General features: G+C 49.4%; 1 protein-coding gene across 1 annotated transcript in view; it reads left to right on the forward strand.

Moving 5' to 3' along the window:
* The window catches only part of EXT2 (exostosin glycosyltransferase 2), a 127,836-nt gene extending 107,523 nt beyond the window's left edge, over positions 1-20,313 (forward strand). The window contains exons 11-14 of the mRNA XM_028516373.2: positions 9,320-9,463; positions 11,415-11,543; positions 13,229-13,311; positions 19,451-20,313. Coding sequence (XP_028372174.1) covers positions 9,320-9,463; positions 11,415-11,543; positions 13,229-13,311; positions 19,451-19,589 — 495 coding nt within the window. The 3' untranslated portion in view covers positions 19,590-20,313. The remainder of the gene's footprint in view (positions 1-9,319; positions 9,464-11,414; positions 11,544-13,228; positions 13,312-19,450) is intronic.
* The last annotated feature ends 611 nt before the right edge of the window (positions 20,314-20,924 follow it).

Here is a 20,924-nt window from a genome sequence, read left to right on the forward strand (position 1 = left end):
GGGGCAATGAGAATCTCTGTCCTAACTTTGTAATTTAATTTTCCTCCCTTGAAATGAAATCCATGAAGCTTTTTCCTGATCCCCTGCTTTCCCGCCCCAGTGCAGAAGTCACCTGACCGTCCTCTTCTCTCTGTTGTGCTCTCTCCTTCCTTCGTTCCACTTCTAGCTTCTTATGCATAGGCCACTAGCTTTTCTCACCAAGAAGCTCCTTAGTAATGAGATATACGGCTTATTTTTTCTATTCACTCTTTGAAGTGGAAGACAGTCCCTAAAAATAGTTGGCGTAGCTCCTTTTTTGACAAAAAGTGGAAACACAATTCAGGGAAGGAAAGATGGCCTTTTCAACAGATGGTGATGGACGAATTGGATATCCACAGGCAAAAATTTAACTTTGATCTAAAACTCACATCTTACAGAAAAATTAACTGAAAGTGAATCATGGACTTAAATGTAAACATAAAGCTTGAAAGCTTTTAGGAAAAAGCTGAAGGGGAGAGTCTTCAGGATCTCTGCTTAAACAAAGAGTCCTTAGACTTCAGACCAAAAGCATAATCCATAAAAGGGAAAATTGATAAATTGGACCTCATCGAATTTAAAAACTTCTCTGGGAAAGACCTTCTGAAGAGGATGAAAAAAGAAAATATTTGAAAACTACATATCCAACAAAGGACAGCAGCCAGGATATATAAAGAACTCTCAAAACTCAACAGTAAAAAAAGAAAAGAAAAGAAATGAGTCCGCTTAGAACATGGGCAAAGGGCATGAACAGACGTTCATGGAAGAGGATATACAGATGACAGATAGCTCATGAAAAGATGGTCAGCATCGTTAACCATTAAGGAAATGCAAATTAAAGACATAATTTATATATCACTCTATACCTGTCAGAATGGCTGACATTTAAAAAAGAAAAATAGTGACAACACCAAATGCTGGTAAAGATGCTGAAAAACTGGATGACTCACACGTTGCTGGTGGGAATGTAAAAGGGCGCCGCCGTCCTGGAGAAACAGTTTTGGCAGTTTCTTATGACAGTAAACACACAACTACCCCATGACCCGTCCGTTGCACTCTTGGGCATTTATCCCAAAGTCTGTGTCCACACAAATCCATTGCAGCTTTATTTGCAGTGGCCAAACGTGAATCGGCCTCGACGTCCTTCAGTGGGTAGATGGTTCAACTGGTACATCCGTACTGTGGACTGTTACTCAGCAAGAAAAAGGAACAAGCTCAGCTGAATCTTCAGGGAATTATGCCGAGTGAAAAAGCCAATCCCAAAGATCACACACTGTATGATTCCATTTATGTAGCTGAAATTACAAAATTACAGAGACGGGGAGCAAATCGGTGGTCCCCAGAGGGGACCTGGATGGCAGGGGGAGAGAGTCTGTAGATCAGCGGGGGCCGGGGCGGGGGTGGCCCGGGTGGTAGAAGTGCCCTGGATCGGGACTGTCCCCACATCAGTGCCGTGCCGTGGGAGGGCAGTGCAGATTTGCAGGGCGTTGCCCTCGGGGAGAACGGGGCGAAGGGTGCACGGGATCTCTGCTTTTCTTTTTTTTTATCACTTCTTTTGAATTCACACTCATCTCAAAATAAAATGTTCCATTTTAGAAACAGTAGTAGGTCAATAGGTACCTGTGGGTTAAATGCGTAAGTGAGTTAATAGGAATATGCAGGTCTTGCTGTCTCCGTGGCTTTGGCTTGCTGGCGGATCGCCTTGCTGGAACTCCGTGTCAGGAGATGGGTCAGGATGGGGCCACGGGTTTGGTGTGTTGAAGATAGATGGGAAACTCTGGGCTCTTTTTTAATGCTGGTGAGGACATCATCTGATTCGACAGTTCAGACTGCATGGTGGTTTTTGCCTTTTATGACGAGCCACCCTGGATCATTTGGGTGGCGGCTAATAGATGGGATATAAACAATTAATTCAAAAGACTCCCTCTGCCGCTTGGCTGTCCGCCGAGGGGTTCCGGGGTCGAAGCACACGTCCAGGGCCCCATGATGAATTAACTCATGGAGAAATTACCGTGAACCACACTTAACGCCTTGAAGTCAGCCAGGACTACAGGGTCTGTGGTCAGTGCCACTTCCTCCCTTCCTACAGTGAGAAGAAAACTAAATCAACTTGAAATTTTGAAGGCTCAACAACAGTTATTTATAAAAACTAAAGTCTCGGTTTCCACTTGTGCAGGAATTAAAGCAAATAGCCATTTGGCTTATGACCATTATCCTTTTAACTCCATTAAACAACCCCAGGGACCAGACTTAGAAGTAGCGTGCCCTCCATTGGAGTGGAGCTTGGGGGGGCGAAAACGACTTCACGTTTAGTGGGCCTTAGGGGCGCGAAACCAGAACCCACGGCTCTGTCCTGCCCCACCTCTCCCTTCTCACGTCTCCTCTTCCCTTCTTTATTGTCTCTCAAGGGATTCACTGCCTCATGAAAAATAGTAGCGGAGCTTAATCTTTTGTTCAGCTGCTTTTTGCTTGGATTTCCCTCTCTGCCCCAGAGCCCCACAGATTACAAGGTTCCAGTAGGCCTGGGGGTGTCCCATGTGGAGTCTGGCTCGCTGGCTCCACAGCTGACGGGAGTTCCTTTTAATGGTGTGAGCATGTGGCTCTCGCTGCTCAATGGAAACCACATTCACGAAGAGCCTTCAGCTTTAGAAGACGAGCACTGCTGAGACCAGAGGGTTTTGTCATCTTCCCCAGCTCGTCCCCCTCGTCTCCACTTGGTCATTCGGCATGCGTGTGTGCCTTTACCATCTCTGCCGCGAGCGTCACAGAGCTGAGGATGACGCTCGTGCGATGGAAGTCAACATGGGCTGACGTCTCTGTTTACAAGTGAGGGACGGAGCTGGGGGAGGTGCAGTGCTTTTTAGAAGCAGAAGAGTGGGAAACCATGGCTTCGTGAAGAGACGGCTGGACTGGCAGTTAGGACCCAGCCGGAAGGAGCCGTGTCGCCTGGGGACAGCTGCTTCCTCTGCAGCTCTCAGTTTCCCCCTCTGCACAGTGAGGGGGCGGGGCCGGATGACCTCTGACTGCCGCTCTGAGACAGCCCAGACCATCGAAGTGTGCCTCTTCTCCAACCGTCTGCAGAAGCCAGGTGGGCACGCCCTCCTGTGCACTGGTTCAGGTACAGGAGGAGGCGAGTGTTCCACAGCCACCTTCCCAGCTGCGTCTTCCTAGTAGCGGTACCTGGTGAAAGGTTCACTAGCAGACACCCCTCAGTCCACTGTGGCCAACTTCAGACTGTCTCTCCGCCTTCATCACGGCCCCAGGCAAGAAGCAGGAACTTAAAGGGATTGGAGATCGTCTGTCCCCCAGCACCACCGCACTAACCTCCAGCCACACTGGGGCAACACGGGGCTGCTGCCCAAACCCCAGAAGCCTTGCCAGGAGACCGGTTTTCCTGCTTGGCTTATTTTAAGCAGAATCCTGCCTTGGGTCGGAAAGGTCTCTCAGGCAGACTGGTGCGATCTAAGAGGTAAACCTCAGTACGTAACAGCACGCACATGCGTTGATCAAACCCGGTCGGCGTTAGGGAACTCCAGGTGATCACTTCGGGGCTGCTTTGCTCTAGATGTCTAACGTTAGCACTTAACTGTGTCCCAGGCATGGACAAAGGCTGTTTGGCTTTTTGCAAAGCACCCCCTTGGCAAAAACTGCCGACCACCAGTGTAATGAAAAGCATGAGCTGAAAATGAAGCCAATCAGTCCCTCCATTCTTATTGCAGGAAATTCCAAGTATAAAAGGTGAGCTTTGTTCCCAGAGGGCTGAGAGTGAATCCGATCACTGGCTCCTCTGTGGAAACCAGCTAGGACTTGGAACCCAGCCAGCTACCCTTCCCCATCTGGGCTGCATGCTCCACCAGCCCCAAGGACCAGTGATTCAAAGACATTTGCAAGTTGGGTTGGCTCCTTGCAGCTCTGCCAGGGCCGGCCCAGGCATGTGACCAGAGGGTCCGGCTGCCTCACGGAGTTCACTCCCACTTTGAGGGCTAGGTACTGACAAAGCTCGGGGACGTGACGTGGGCGAGGAGGGAAAGGAAGCCCTGCCGGTTCAGTGCACGGCTGGTCTGTACTCAGCTCCCCACTCCTTAGCCCGCCTCCTGGCTCGCGGATCCTAATGCGCGTGGCATCCTTCTCACCCAGTAGCTCTATCCCCAAGGAGCTGTGCCTTTGAAAGTGTGCAAACTGTAGCAGCCACTTCAGAGAGTTGCTTTTCTCCTAGCGCTGACCCGTGATTCCTAATTCTATATCCCAGATGGGCACCACCTGTGGCTACACCTTCCCCCTTCTCCCCCAGTCAGCTTCCTGAATGTGGCTGTGGTTAGCACACACCCTGAGTTTAAAATGCACTCTCTAAGCTGGCTTAGAATATAGTGCATTATCCTCTTTTCAGGAACATTTATTAGGTACCCATATGCGTATGGCATTTTTAAACAAAGTTAAATAATGCAGGCCGTGCTATTTAGAAACCTATCACTTGCAGCTGACTACAAAGAATGAGTTAGTTTCCTTGGAAATAGCTCAGTGAGGAAGAGGAGGAGGAGGATATAAGATTTTGGCCCTAAAGTGACATTAGAGGTCGCCCAACCCAACCCCTCATTTTGCAGATGGCGAGAGGAGAGCAGGACAGCTTGAACGGTCAGCCGCCCTGCCCAGCGGTGGGGAGCTAGTCCCGCAGCTGCTGGGACCCTGTCCCCCGTCGTGCTCTCCGTGGGAGGCAACCTGGGCTGTGCCTCTTGCGCCTTTAGCCGAGGTCCTTCGTTTGATCTTCCAGGGCGGGGGAGCCACGAAAGTCCTCGGGAGGCTTCACAATTAAAAAACAAACAGATAACTCCCCAAACAGCCAAGCGATCACATCTGGGAGGCCAGAGGAGGGAGTTTTCTTAATGCTGGTAAGGGGTGATTAGGACCAAAATTATAGAAGTTAGGTGGGAAGGAAACATGCGAGGACGGTATTGGGCTGTTACAACCTCTGGCCCCGCATGTAAGGACTCTTCAGATGGCTGCCGAGCCTCTAACCAAGGCCTAGAGTTGGTTGTCACGGACATAGGCTCTTTTGTCCTCAGAGACTCGAGCAATTAAAAATAGAGGAGGACACGAGGACGTCAGCAGTCTGTGCAGACAATTGGACGATGGCTTTGTGACATGAGCGAGCTGTGGACACACTGTTGCTAGAACCAGGGGAATAAAGCGTGAAGTTTGAAAACGCCCACGCTACGGTATATAAAGGCATTTGTTAGTCATGTCAAAAGGCCGACCCCAGGGCATTTTCCTGAAGTGAAGTGAAAAAAGTCACATCAGAGCATGAGGTGGGCAGCCAAGAGGAGAAGGGGCCAGCGTCGGAGTGCTCGCTCTTCTGGCTGGGAAAATGCTTTACTGTGTACATAATCAGCTTCGTGCTCCACGGGGCCTCGATTAGAGAGGGCCCGTCCCCTCTGTTCCCCTCCGTTTTGATCCTGCAGTCAGCTGCGGAGTTATAGATGAAGTGACAAGGATGGTATCTTGATTGTATCCAGCTGCCTGGAGTAAGTCAAGGGCAGAGAGGCCCCGCATGAGGAGCGGCGCTCACTGAAGGCTCCAGGGGAATCTGAAATTCAGGACACCTCTGGTGCTTTTAGAGCAGCAGAGTTTAGCGTTCTGTGACCCAGTGTCACCAAATTAAGCCCCTCTGGGGAGAATGCTGATAAGTGGCTTCAGTTAACAGGAAGAGGACTGAAATATTAAGAGCATTCCACCGTAACACTGAGCCCATATTACTATTATCGCTGGACGTGGGCGCTTGGAGAAGAACCCCTTGGGAAAGGGATCTGAACTTCCTTCGCATGGATCACGGAGCTGTGCTGACTCTCAGTAAAGGCGCGGGGGCAGCTTCCATCTGTCAGTGGTTCCCCCGAATGGATGGATGCCTCCCTCTCTCCCCGTACCTCACCCGTTTCCCTCTGCCTTGCCCACCCCTGGTGTGTAGTCCCTTGTGCTTGGAGCCCTTCGGGAACCTCTTTACCCCATCGGGGTGCCTGGGGGAGTGTTGTACCCCTGTGACTTGAACAGGCAGGTGCTTGGTGCTGAGCTAAGGAAACTGGCTGTGCCTTTTCGTGGAGTCTGCCCAGGCCCACAAACCGAGCAGCCGTTACGGCTTTCATGCTGCGTCGTGGCTCTGGGCTCTGTGAAACTGGAATAGTATCATATTATTTTAATCTGCTGAAACACAAACCCCAGAGTCGAGAACAGAGCAGCAGCAGTACACAGCTGAGGAAATGTTTGACATGTATTCATTTGTCTGCAGCTCTTAGGACGATGCCTGTGGCCGGTTAACCCTGTTGGGGACAGCATCATGTTAATGAGGCCAAGGTTGTGGGTCTGAGTGCCCATCAGGTGAGCTGGTTCCACACAAAGGGCAGCTCTTCTCACAGGCCCAGACTGGGCTCAAGACCCAAGTCAGACGTCACCTAAAAAGCACGTAGAAGATGATCACAAGGAGGACTGAGCAAGACAGCGTAATGACTCAGCAAATATCCCTTTACCTGCTTCTGGAAAAGCAATTTAAAACATGTGCTTTAGCGACGGTGAGTTATTGCAGTGGTCTTCACACACAAAGGATATCACGTTATTATTAATGGTAGCGGCTGATGAGCGCTGCTGCAGACATCCTTTCTGAATTACGGAGGGTGCTGGCGCTGGCTGCGAGGAACAGAGGAAGGCTCTTTGCTGCGCTCTTTCATTCCCAGCGCTCGCCTGCGGGGATCCTGCCTGTCCGTGCCTTCGGCACGTGTGCGGGGAACGCCGGCGTGTGCCGGCGCTGCGCTTTGTGTGCACGCCGGGCGTCACGGTGAATAAGACAGATTCTGTCCTCGTGGAGTTTACATTCTGTGGGAGGAAAATAGATAATAAAGAAGTAACAATAAATAACAGGAACAATTTCAAAAAATAGGAAAGTTTGGTGAGGAAAAGCGTCAGGCGAGGAGCCGGGGTGGAGAATGGCCGGTGGGGGGGTGGTGTTCGTCTGGGAGAGGGAGGTCTGGAAGGGCCTCTCGCGGCAGGCGCACTGCAGCCCAGGCCTGGCGGGCGGGCGGGACCGGCCTGTTGAAGGCTGGGGGGACGCCGCGGCCGGGAGAAGTAGCAAGTGCAGAGGCTGCAGGCCTAGTCACGGTTGGCTAAAGAGCAGAAAAGCCACTGAAATCTGAGAGGAGTGGTGAGACAAGGGGTTGAAGAGGGGGCAGACCCTTTAGAGTACGCTGAAGAGTTTGGATGATATTCTCAGTCACCAGGAATCCTTTTTTTATTTTGTTTTGGGGCCAAACATTTCAAGGTTTTGAGGGTGAATGTTACGGGGTGAAGTGTGTCCCTCTAAAAAAGATTGGTTGACATTCTAACTCTTAGTAGCCTTATGTGGAAATAGGATCTTTTCAGAGGTATTCAAACTAACATGAGGTCATTGGGTGGGCCCTACTCCAGGAGAGCTGGCCCCAGAGGCACACCCAGGGAAGAGGGCCGGTGGGGACCAAGGTTTGGAGGGATGCGTGTGTGGGCCATGGAGTGCCGAAGACTGACGGCCGACAGCAGGACTGCGAAGAGGCCAGGCACGGTCCTCCCCCTGCAGGCTCCAGCGGGGGCAGGGCCCTGCCAGCACCTCGGCTTCGGACTTGGAGGTCCCCGTTGTTCTAAGCCAGCGGTTTGTGTCACTGTGCCACAGCAGCCCTAGTGAGCTGATGCAGGGAAGTGCTGGCGCACTGGCTCGGTCCTTGGGATTGAAATGAAGGGCCCTTCCTGGACTCAGGGACACCGGGGTGTCGGGGAAGCCTCTGGTTGCTGTAGCACGTGACCATAGGACTCTGTACATATACAAGGAGGTGCAAAGGTAGGTTTAGAGTTGTGAGTACGTGAAACTCAGAGTTTATTCTTGCTTTATTATTTATTCATATACATACATGCATAAGTATGGAAAATAACACATATGGGTAAATATGTAATGAAAATAAAATTAGTTTAAAATTTCTGTGTGTAGGAAATAGGACAGAGCCCCCTGGTTGAATTACCCTGTACAGCATACCCTCACATTGTTTTAGGAATGCTCTTTAACAGTGGTTTGGAAGAGCAGGAGTGGGAGCCAGGAGGTAAGTTAGGGGCAGGCTGGGTGAGAGATGAGGGTGGGCGGGCCAGGGAGAGCGCCAGGAACAATGGTGGCGGGTGGGCAGGAGAGCCAGCAGGCCCCGCAGCGGTTGGATGCCGGGGGAGAGGAAAGAGAAAAGGAAGGAATGACGACTTACTCCTAGCTTTTAGGCTTACACGATTGGGTAGAAGACTTTCTGAGATGGAGAAGATGGAAGGAATGGCTTACCTGGGGATACGGAACCAAGAGCTACGCTTTGGATTTGTTGAGTTGGCATTGTGTAGTGTTTATTCAGTGGAAGATATCGAGGAAGCAGTTGGTTATCTCAAGAATGTTCTGAGCCAAGCATACATTCAGAGGGCATTAGATTATACACGATATTTAAAATGGCTGGAGCTGGATGCGATCACCTAGCGAGTTTGATGGAGAGAAGACTGGGTCCTCGGGAACTCTGTGGTGCAGAGGTCTGGCCACGGGTGAGGAGTAGGGCTGGACAGCCACGCGTGGACTGCTGGCATGTTGTCCGCACTCACTCATCAATGGTGTGAATGTGTCCTATAGAGGTTAAACTACATTACACAGAAACACGTGGGGAAAGGTACTGGAGGTGTTCCACCCCGAATTACCAAATTCTGCTTAACAGAACTGTAGTTAAGGGCACTTTCAGATATGGAAATCAAATGTTGTTTTCAATATGTTATATGCTATAGAATCAGACAAACTCTCTATACTCCTATGTATATTAAGTCTTCTTAAAGGCCATGAGAATGGCTAGCTGTGTGCTCCAGAGAAATAGCTGTTTATGTATTTTTAGAAACACAGACTTTGTAAGTTTTCACAATCACTGAAATTCAGTAGAAAGCCCAGCAGTTGCGTTGGTCGCGGTGTTCCGTGTGTTCTTCATCTGCGTGTTCTCTGAGTGACTACCTTCGCCCAATTCCGCATGCTTTCACTCCACATCTTTTGGGATTTCCAAGCAAGCACAGGAAGTTTTGGAGGAAAGCAGAATCGACATCTGTCTTTGCACATTGGCAGAAGGACTAGCACCTGTTCAGAAGAACATCTTCAGGCGCATGTTCCGACCTCAGTTAGTGAAGGTCCGGACCCCTGGGGGCTGCCAGTGCCTGTTTGGGTGACGTCACACTCGCGGTGCTCGCGCATGTCTGAACTGGGAATCAGTTGCTGACGTGTCTCTGTCCTCAGGTCTGGCGGGAATTCCCGGACCGGCTGGTGGGCTACCCCGGTCGCCTGCATCTGTGGGACCATGAGATGAGCAAGTGGAAGTACGAGTCTGAGTGGACCAATGAGGTGTCCATGGTGCTCACGGGAGCAGCTTTTTATCACAAGGTAAGGCGTGGGGCCGGCTGGGGGCGCGTGGGTCTGAGGTGACAAACTGAGAGTGGAGTGTTCATTTCATTTGGCCCGATTTAGTTTTTGCTGAGTTTAGGAAAATGTTCTACCTAGAGATCTTTGAAAGGCCATGTCGCGTGATATTTTTAAAGAATAAAGTTACTGTTTTTCTAATTCTGAAATAATAACATGCTCATAATAGAAATTATAGGAAGTTCAGACCGAATTTTATTACATAAGAAAAGTCAGCCCTGGCTGGTGTGGCTCAGTGGATTGAGTGCTGGCCTGCGAACCAAAGGGTCGCCAGTTCCATTCCCAATCAGGGCACGTGCCTGGGTTGCAGGCCAGGTCCCCAGTAGGGGGGTGTGAGAGGCAACCACATATTGATGTTTCTCTCCTGCTCTTTCTTCTTCCCTTCCCTCTCCTCCTCTCTGACAATAAATAAATAAAACCTTTAAAAAAAAAAGAAAAGTCATTTGTCACTTTGAGAACCATTATTGTCATTGAGATATTTTTTCCACTTTGCCTTTTATGTATTTACTTGTGCACACATACCATTATAAATATTCACGTTGGCCCGCTATTTTCATGTATTATATTGGGAGCACTTTCTCATGTCATTAACATTTCCCAATTTTTTCTTTAATGTAATTGGTAATCTACTAGTATATTTAGCATTCCATAAATTATGTGTAACTATTATTCTATCATTGGGTGTTTAGGTTGTTTCTATCTTTTTTAGATAATGCTTAATATATAATGCTTAAATAATGATTAATATTTATTTTCATAATTGTTTGTACTTTTGACCATTATGATAGATTCCTGGAAGTAGGATTCTATTAAAGGGAAGAGAAATTTTGGGAAGGTTTTGATACACATTTTTATCTGTTGTTTTCAGCATTGTTTTTATCAACATACACTCCCACTGGCAAAATATAAATATATCTTAGACAAATACATTGTCTTACCGCATGCTCCCTTGTGTGAAGTGCACCTGAAAATGGATCTTAATGTTCTGACCGATTTGACTGCTTGTGAGATTGAAATTCCTTTTGTGTATTAGCCTTTTGTGTTTCCTCTCATCTGAGAATTACCACTTCCCACTTTTGACTCTTTTACTTAGAGAGCAAGGGAAGGGTGTGCACTGGACTGTAGAATACTCGGTTCTATGACGGGGTGGCCCCGGCAGTGCAGGGTGCAATTGAACAGCACTGACCTGTTCACTGCCGGCAGTCGCACCGGGAGCTGACGTCAGGAGAAAGACCTGTTCCGCCCAGCACCGTCGCTCTAACCAGCCGCACACGGATGCTGGCCGCTGTCTCAGCCCGGCCGCCCTCGCAGTTTTCAGGGCCCTAGTCTGGAAAGGTTTTTTATTCTTAGCAACAAATAAATAAATAAATACCTGGTAGTAGATTGGGCACACTTGTTACGTTTTTGCCCATGACTTTTGATGCTGTTTTCATGTGTGACAGTTAGGGTGGTTTCCAGCCCTGTTTTTGTTTCCCTGTAAAGAGCGCACACCTTTGCAGTGTCAGCCACTGTCCCTTCGTCTCTGCTTCCCTGCACGCTGCAGGGAAAGAACAGAGAAAACAGGACTGGGCATTGCGGCTCCAGGGCGGGGTTCAGTGCAGATGAGTACGCAGTGTGTCTCTGAGCTGTATTCGTACAACACTTAATCAGTCCACAGGGCCCGCATCCTACCAGGCCTCCACGTGGCACCTCTCCTCTGCTTACAGTAGGCGATTCTGAAGAGAAGGACAGTATTTGAGATCTTGGTCACCTGACCAAAAAGCATCCTGATCATCCCTTCGCCCTTTCTGTCGGTACAGCGTGTGTTCGATGTTACGAGAGAAAGCTGTGCCCGCGCCCTGATTGAGTGGCACTTTATCTGTCAGCCAGAAGGAACTGCTGTTTGAACATGTCTTCTTTGTGACTCTCCTGACAGTATTTTAATTACCTGTACACCTACAAAATGCCTGGGGATATCAAGAACTGGGTGGATGCCCACATGAACTGTGAAGACATTGCTATGAACTTCCTGGTGGCCAATGTCACAGGGAAAGCTGTCATCAAGGTAGGAGGGGTCTTTGCCCAGCTCTGCCGCTAACTTGCTTTGTGATCTTCAGTGAGTCTCCTTTCTCCGAGCCCGAGAAGTTCTCACAACCACAGACGGAGTACCGGACTAGCTGGATGCTAAGCTCCCTTTTCGCTCTCTGAGATTCGCGACTGACACTGTCATGTTGTGAGACCCAAGGGCGGCTATGATCACTTACACGTATTCTTTATACAGTCACTTTAGTTACCGTGTTTAAACGTCAGCATCAGAGATAAAGGCTATGATGGTCCATCTGCAAATCATGTTTTTTAAAAAACGAATTTTATTCTCAAAGCTGATTTGGATTCTAGTTGTTAGCTAAAGGACAAAGCTTATGTCATTCTCAAGACAGCCAATCTGTTTTTCATAGACAATGAGACATTTGTACAATTAAAACTGTAGTTGTCCCAAATCTTGTTTTTAAACATCGATTTCTGGGTATTAAAGATCACCTTTGCTGTCATAACATCAAAGACCCTTGGATAGATATCTACTTTGAAATGTAGATTTGGCTCGCATTCAGCCCCTTGAGATGGAGAAGGAGCACGTGCTTCTGTATGTGAGGGGATCCTCTTGACCTGGTTCATTCTGGGTTGGGGTCTGTGCATGACAACGGGCACTGCTTCCAGGCCAGACCCCCGACACTGGAATCCCCCTCTCCAGGGGGCTCATGTTGGAAGCATGGCATGACATTCCCGACTGAGTCCTCGTACCATTAACTGGTGAGAGAAGCCAAACTAAACCAAAGTGACGAAAGAAAGAGGAAGAGCCATTCTCCTCGCTCTCCAAACCAGACCCGGTTTCCATCCTGCCCCCCAGCTCTAAGGAACCCTACAGACAGCTCACTTCGAGGATGTATGTTGTGAATTAAAGAATTCATTGTGAAACTTGTTTTAAAGGAAGCTTATCTCCAAATTTGCTTTTTGACCTGCTTCGGGCTGTTTTTAACCATGCTTGCTTCGTCTGAACAATAACTCCCAGTGTCCTATGCTCTTTAGCCTTGCCTTAATTATCTAGCTCTCTCCCCCTCCCACCCCTCTGCTGTTTACTTACCTTCACTAGGTTAGGATAGCAGCTTCCCATGAGTTTGCTAGAAAATCACTGGAAGTTTAAGGGTTGGGAAGGTGGGGGAGAATCAGGGAAAAGGATTCAGAGGACGAGGGGCCATTGGATTTTTTTTTCCTAATTCAAGGGAATTGCAAAATAACCTGGCATCTTCAAGAGCCTGGTGCTGCTCATAGCATTTGCCATGAGCTGGAAGAAGGAGAAAGAGCGCCTGTTGGAACTAAGGTTACGGGGAAAGTTATGGGAAGCTGTATTTCATCGCCCTTATGGCTGCAAGAACAAATGGTGTTTATACAAGGACCTTGGCAGTGAGAAAACAGTCATTAAACAGGAATTAAGGAGCTTGTCATCACCACTTCTTTCCAGTTACAGAAGGCAAAAGCCCTCCAAGCCTTTTTTATTGGGCCCCTGTGAGTTCTGCCGTTGGCCGAGCCAGGCAGAACTGAACGGAGGAGTGGGAGGTGTGTGCGTGCTAGGTGTACAGAGGGGGAAACATCTCCGCTCACAGAGCCGAAGCGTGCAGAGCGACCAGTGTCACAAGCGTGATTTTATTGTCCTTGGCACTGACACCCAGGTGTATTTTTGTGCTCCTCTGGCAGGTAACACCGCGAAAGAAGTTCAAGTGTCCTGAGTGCACAGCCATTGACGGGCTCTCGCTAGACCAGACCCACATGGTGGAGAGGTGAGTGAGCCTCCTGCCCAAAGTCTGCCCTGGCTTCTGATCCCCATTTCCTGCCTTGGGCCTGTTTATGGCACTGTTTTTGAAATACAAGGACAGCAGCTGGGAGCCATAGTCACCTCCTTTTGCACTGTGGGAATTGGATTAGTTCAAGCCCAGGTCACCCAAAGAATTAATTTGGAATGCTACTCACTCAATTTGTAATGGCTGGAAGGGTCTTAAAAATATAGCTGGCCTTAAGCTCCAGAAGCCAGATTCTCCATTCCGACTAAGCAGTTAACCATCCACAGTCATTTGAGTGGAAGCTAGTTAATTCCAAGGAAATACTGGATTGGTTTTCAGGGTAATATCTCCATGTAACAGTAAAAGTTTGGTCAGAGAGAATTAAACCAAACGCCCCAGAGACAAATTACCTTTGCAGACACTACTGAAACTCTCACCGAGGGCAGAACTGAACGCCCAGCTGTTTGCATTACCGAGAGAAGGGGAGGGGGGCGCTCTGAAACGCCCCCTTCGTTTCCATTCAGTCAGTCCCTCAGCAGCACACCTGGGTGTGGAGTGTGGCCCCGGGCTTGGTGGGCGAGTAGGAAAGGAGTGGAGATGCAGGTCTTCCCTTAAGACTGCTATGATTGTGTAGTAGACCTAGTAGTCCTCACTTGTGACCCGAAGGTTCCCGAGCTTCAAATCTCTTGAATCACACCCAGTTCTTCCTACAGCCAGCTCCTTATGCAAGCCACAAGCTCTTCCATCTAGCAGCACTATTGTCAGGGGGGCAGAATCCACTGGGAGTGTGACAGGAGCTGTGCAGAGTGAGGTTTGTAGTTCACGTTTCCCGGCATCCATTTCTGAAAGCTGTCAGCCAGATTAGAATCCTTCTAGCCTGGAGGATTATTTTTTTTTTTTGTACACAAAGTTGTGTCTTTTCAGTTGGCCTGGATTCTTCTATAATGCTTGCTTTCTTCTTACTCTTCTTACTATTACTCTCTACATGATCTCTTTCTCTCTTTCCTGTGTAAATATCATACCCAAGTGGCATGACTTTTACCAGCTGTCAATGTGAAATGCTCTATTCCGGTGATTTTGGAAATGTCTGTCACTGGTGTCATAAACACTGTGCTGTCAAGGGCAGTGACAGTAGCTGTCACAGCTCATTGGGAAGAGAGGCCCTGGCCATAGTTCTGCTGGGGCACATGAAGTTGTTATTTAGGCCTACCACTCTTCTCTGTGTTTGGGAGAATTTACAGCATTGAGCAATTGGTTATTGATTGGGCTAAGTTAAAATAGTGGGGTTATATGGTCCAAGAAATAAATTATAGGGAGAAAAGTCAACCTGGTAATGGCCTTGAAGCTCATGCTAAGGCTAAACAACTCCTCTTCAGCACCGCTGAGATTGTTACAAAAGTAAAGAGACTAAACTGCAGTGAGAAGGAGTTACTAAACACTGAAGAAAGTAACTCAGGGCGATGTGGAGGCTTCCGGTTGGAAAGAGGCTTTTGAAAACTTATCCAAGTGCCATAAGGGAGACTCAAAGTGTTATAACTGATCAGAGGAAAGAGAAGTGACTTCTTGCCAGATTGATGTTTTAGGAATAATCTTGTAAAAGACATGGCATTTGAAACAAGCCTTCAAGGCTCAAGTCACCTAGTGACTTCAAGGTCACTGGGATTCCAGTTGATGATACACTAGACGAGAAGAGGAGGTCCTAGGCAGGAGAAACTGTATGATCAAAGGTGCCAGTCAGCAAGTTCAAGGTACATTTGGTGAGCAGTTATAAGAAGGTCAATTTGGCTAGAGCATAGAGTTCTGGCCTGTTAGTGCCCAACTGCCTTGAATCCTCAATTAAGGAGCCTGAGTATCTTCTCTCTGGCTCTGGTGAGCCACAGGAGGTTTTTGAAGGGGTGGGGGGTAGCTGTTTTTCTTCTTCTATATTTCCAGTCTGTTCTTTGCATGCAACAGTGGAGTAGTTCTATCTAAGCACTGCTTTGAGATAAATTTGGAAGTAGTGCCTAGGGTGGAATGAAGGTAAAGAGACTGAAGAAAGACCAGGCAGAAGGCATGGACTAAACTGAGTGTGGAAAGGAAGGCGGGAATTAGATGTGCTAGAACTTATTTCCAGCTGGAGAGGTGTGGGGAGTTATGGAGCCAAGAGAGGGAATGGCAGTACCTTGAACAGTGTAAATAACATAGTTAGGGAGAGACACTAATTAGGGGAGCGGTGGGGTACATAGCTGTACCTTGAACAGTGTGATTAATGAGGACAAGAAGAGACTTGGATCGTGGGTAAAGTTGGAGAGGAGTAAGGTAGGGGAGTTGGGGGGGCTTTGCCCTCTGTGTGTGCAGGTGTAGATATGGGGCAAGCAGTTGGAAGGGTGGGACTAGAACTCTAGAGAGAAGATTAAAACAATGATATTTGGAAGACATCTGCCCAGTGATGGCAATGGACTAAAGAAAGGCCAAGGGCAGAATCTTGAGGAATTCTGGCATGTAGGAGACAGAGCGAGTTACCGGGAACAGAGAAGCGACCACCGGAGAGGCCAGCAGAGAACCGGGCACTGCGGTGCTCAGAGCAGGGGGGTGGCTGGGGACCTGCAGCCTGGGGAGAAGGTCTGTGGTGACTTGGAAAAAAACCATGTCCTGGGCTGGGGGGGCTCCAGGGAGCAGAGTGCGAGTCTGTGGTGAGGAGGGAGAGGTAGTGAATTTAGACTGCCTTTTAGAGAAGTTTGTTAGGGAATCGGTCTTAAAATCAGTTAGAAACTGGGAGCAAAATCATCCAGTCTTTAATCTAGATCACTGAATTATTAAATAAGGCGCTTAGATTGGGAGGGAAGCAGACATGGTTTAAGCTGTCTTGTGTAGACCAAGAGATGGAGTTTGAACTGTAGAGTTATGCATTTGTTTTACTTTTGTAATGGTTCCCTTTGCAGAACACACATCTTGCTCGCAGTAGTGAAAGGGGTTAACCACTTTGCAAGCTATGACCTTATGTTGGGTTTTGTGGTTCAGTAAGCTTATTTATTCTGTCTTTGGGTTCTAGAATCAGAAACCTCAGCTGTGCAGGAAAGTAGCTTTAATACCCTGTATCCATTTCCAGAATCTGCTGTTACATGTTTAAGAACCCGGAGAATTTGTTAACTGCTCCTTTCGCCCAGTAGCTTCAATGAGGTCAAGGCGATATGGCAGACAGTGTTGATTTATGGGAAAGAACATAGTGTTTTGATTCGGGCCATTCTTTGTTCAAATTATGAGTTTGCCACTTGTTAACTGTCTGACTTAAGGAAACTGACTTGCCTTACCTGAACTTCAGTCTTTTCATCTCCTAAAATGGGGATATGAATAGCTATCAAATCACATATCCATTCATTGGTTCAACAAATATTTATTGAGTATCTTTGTAGCAAACACTGTATTACATGCTGGTGACTAAAGTAATAATACATGAAAGCTTGCAGCACAGTGCCGGGCAGAATTCTTTTCCTTCCCAATTTCCCTGGCATTAGTCCTAATGGCTCCTGGCTACTTAAGGTAATTGTATGTGTTTGAGAGGAAAGCAGACAACCAGGGGTCCTTTCTCCTGCCCCCCGCCCCCAGACACTTCCAGACTCTAGAGATAGATGCTGGCAGTTCTTAACCTGTTTATGGTCAATTACAAAACCCGCCCAGGGGACCCGTTTCTGGTGGGGTAGCTGGACACTATGCAGGGCAACTCAGGTGGGCCTCCGGCAGCAAGCCAAACTTCTCGTCTGTCCTGACCCACTCCCCTGCCCAGATCCCTGCGTGAAAAGAAAGCAGGAAACGTTGTCAGTACCCGGCAGGAGCATTCAGGACCTTGACTGTTCAGGGCGGGCTGGCCGCTTTTCCAGTGCGGGCTGCGGGGAGAGAAAGAAGTACTCACCCAACCTGGGTCAGCCGGGGGCAGCTGTCAGCAAGTCAGGCTGGCTGGGGCCCCAGCGGCCTCTTGCCCGTGGCCCAGGCCTGTCGGCAGATTTAGCTACAGAGGAGACATTGTCCTCAGCACTCTCCGGGGGGCCGTGGAGCCTCTCCGCTCTGCCAGGAACCATGATTCTTCTTTAATACCTACTCACTGGCCCCTGCGCCAGGCAGAGCTGCGCTGTGCTGGCCGGAGTCTACGGGCATGAGGGCTGGAAACTGGTGGGGTCGGCACATGATTGCAGGCAGAACAACTGTCAGAAGGGAGGCCTTGGAGAAATTGGACTTTGCGGCTGCCTTGACCCCATCATTTGAGCTGTTGTCCAAAGCTTGCTTCATACCATTTTGTTGAAACTCCTCAGTCTTTTTCCCCCGATCTGTCCTCAATTTGGAACCTATGACTACTACCTCCTGAGTCTCAAAAGACTGCCAGCAGCGGGGCAGCTCTGCTCCCTGTGAGTTATGGCCGAGTGTGATGAAAGGGGCAGAGGCTGCGTTGCCAGTGCGGGCGTGCTGTGAAGGCCCGCTCCGCCTCTCTCCAGCTCTCGGCCCTCGGCCAGGGTGTTTGCCCTCTCTGTCCCGGTTTCGCAGCCCGCCTCAGGAAGCTACTGGAAACCCAGCCCTTGGGTGCATATAGGGAGGTACTTTAAGGAATCAATATAATCATGTATGTAAATTATTGGGCATGGAATTGGTACTCAACAATTGTTCATTTCCAGCCCCTCCCCCTTGGACCCTAGAATGGTGCTAATACATAAATTTGTATCATCTCATAATTAGACTTTAGCCCCAGGAGCCAGAATGCCTGGGTTTGGCCTTGCCTCTTCGGTAGGACCTGCCCCATGGGGCTGTTGCCGGGTGAAATGGGTTACTGAGACACGTAAAGCTCCCTTAACACAGTGTCAGCTGTTGATTTGTGGTGTCGGTGGACACGATGTCATTCGCTAGAAGAGCTCAAAATGAAATCATAACACATTTTTCTAGAAACATAATGATCAAGAGAAATAAGTAAGTAATAATGACTGGCTTCTTTATTAGTTGGTTTCTTCCTAAAGCCCCAAGTACTCACATAAATACTTGTGGATTAAAATGATTTTGGAACAAAGCCTACAGGACCTCTGAGGGCAGAAGAGGCCCCTGGTCTGCGTCTAGAAATTCAGCGCTCCCTTGGTCAATGGTTCTGCCTCTGATTAGTTCGTTCTTATTGTGGCTCTTGGTGGCGCGGGCCTGACTGAGAGCTCAGTGACCTTCCTGAAACCGTCCCTGAGCTCCCCTCATCTTCAGAAGCCGTTTTTGCAGGCTCCTTGCTCCCCTCTGGCCTGATGCGAAGTGTCCTCCTCACCCAGCTTAGCTGTCACAGTCACTGGGCCTGAGGGACCAGCACCGCTTCACCGCCAAGGCACCTGACCCGCTTACCGCCCAGGAGGCTGCTCCCCAGGCCGGGGGGGGGGGGGGGGGTAAGCAGGTCGGGGGAGGAAACCAACTCTCCCCTCCTCCAGCGGTGCCAGCTGTTGTGTCACCAGGGTGGCGGTTGGCTGCCGGTTCTGACAGGGAAGTGGCTCAGATTATGGAAGCTGTTCTAGAATTTCAGCCTTCACTGCAGAGCTTGTGGAAGGTGACTGACAGTTCCCAGAGATTGCCCCTTACCGGCCTCCAGCACATGTGGGGTGAATGGACGAAGTGTTTATTGTTGGAAGTCGAGGTTCACCACCCCCATTAGGTTCTTTTGCCTTCCATTGCTCCGTGGGTGAGAGCCGCCTCGTGCCTGTTCAACCGCAGTAAGCTAGAACTCAGATCTGAGCAGCCTTTTCCTCTGCCTTGTCTTCAGCTGGCAGAGATGGGGTTAAGAATGTTGGCAGCTAATCCACCTTGGTTTGAGGCCTGCTCACAGTGCTCTGGAAGAATGACTGGAATTTAAGGGGGAGGGGAAGAGGTAGCTGACCTCTGTGGGCCCTCTAAACAGCATTCCCCGTTCCCTTTCTCCCGCTGAACTAACGGAGTACCACCCCTACCCCCCCACCCCATCACTTCTTGTTTCCACACCCTTCCAACCTTTTTAAGAACCTGGGAGCAGGCTGGGGCCACCTGGATTCCTTCTGTTGATGTTGAACATTATGTGTTTTGCTCTCATCTCAGCCTCTTGAACATTTTTCCCTTCCCCCCACCCCCTCCCTCTTACCTGCCCCGTGGCCCTCCCCCTTCCCCATCCCGGCAGGTCTGAGTGCATCAACAAGTTTGCCTCGGTCTTCGGGACCATGCCTCTGAAGGTGGTGGAGCACCGTGCCGACCCCGTCCTGTACAAGGACGACTTTCCCGAGAAGCTGAAGAGCTTCCCCAACATCGGCAGCCTGTGACCTTGCCATGGTGGAGGTCTGAGTGTTCGGCTTGGACAGAGGGAGAGAACATGGCCTCCCCAGCGCTTTGACACCAGGGTGGGGACTCCAGGGGGGAGACTGACGTGCTGGGTCCTGGCACACACCCCCTGACCTCCTTCCTCAAGAACAGGAGCCTCAGGAGGCCGTCTAGGCCCCTTGAGCTGCGCCCCCTCGGCCCCAGCGCTCCAAGCAGGCCCAGTGGCGTGCTCCAGGTCTGCCTCCGGCTCAGGCTCCTTCGTTTCCAAGTCCAGCATCACAGTCTGAAAGGAAACGTCACTGCAAAGCTGCTGAGGCGGGAAACCTGCACCCCATTTTAGGTTTGGGGAACCATGGACGAGATACCCATACCTCACTTTTAGTTACTTCAAATCAGTGAGTTCTTTGCAGGAAAAGCCAAGCCAAAATTTGGTGCAAAATCCAATCACAGTGGGATTTGATAGGCAGCGTGGGGCAAGTGTGTTCACAGTTGTCCGTGTGGAAGGTGACACCATCGTGTACAAATAATGGAAGAATCAGCTCAGTTTCCCGTGCTCACAACTGTGGCCCTGCTCCTGCCCCACCCCGTGGGCGTGGGGCCTGGGTGCTGGGTTCGCCCACGGAAGGGCATTCATTGGCTGCTGCCTCGGGACCTTCTGTGCCCTGTGAAGTATTCCTGTTCAGTTTGGCTTTTTCCACATGATTAAAATTATTTTTTACTCCTTTTTCTACCATGTCTAAAGCATTGGTTATCGGTGGTCTGCGGAGCGTCTTTCCTCCTTTGTGTATTTCCCCACTCCCCCTGGCCCCAACTCCAGCCTGCTGCCCACATGTGGGGAGGCGTGGCCGGAGGAAGGTCTGGTGCCACTCGTGTCCCGCTGAGTCAGTGCCCCAAACTAGACGTTCTGAGGGAAGGGGTGTCCCCAAACCGCCAGAGGTTCTGTGTGTTCCCCAACTCGGTTGTCGGCCGCCGGTGGGTATTCTCAGGGAGAAGAGGCCCCTGGCAGCCACGCACCGAGTCGCTCCAGCGAGCACCGTGCTGCAGATGCTGAGGGAGACGTGACCCCACCCCAAGGGGACGCCAAAATTTCCCTCATTCTTTTGGTATAAACGTAACATTAGCCAGGGAAGTTCTGGCTAATGTTAAATGCTGCTGTAACAACTGCTTTGCAATAGTTGCTGGTATATTTAAATCGTTAAATTTCAGCATTTAGTAATACTGCACATGTGTGAATTATACCTCTTTAAGCCCAGATGATGAACAAATCTACTCTGGCAAATGTTAGATGTTATGGATTCAAAACAGATTTATCTGGCTCTAATATTAAGATTAGCCAC

This window comes from Phyllostomus discolor, chromosome 6 (assembly GCF_004126475.2).
Source record: "Phyllostomus discolor isolate MPI-MPIP mPhyDis1 chromosome 6, mPhyDis1.pri.v3, whole genome shotgun sequence".
NCBI classification, from domain to species: domain Eukaryota; kingdom Metazoa; phylum Chordata; class Mammalia; order Chiroptera; family Phyllostomidae; genus Phyllostomus; species Phyllostomus discolor.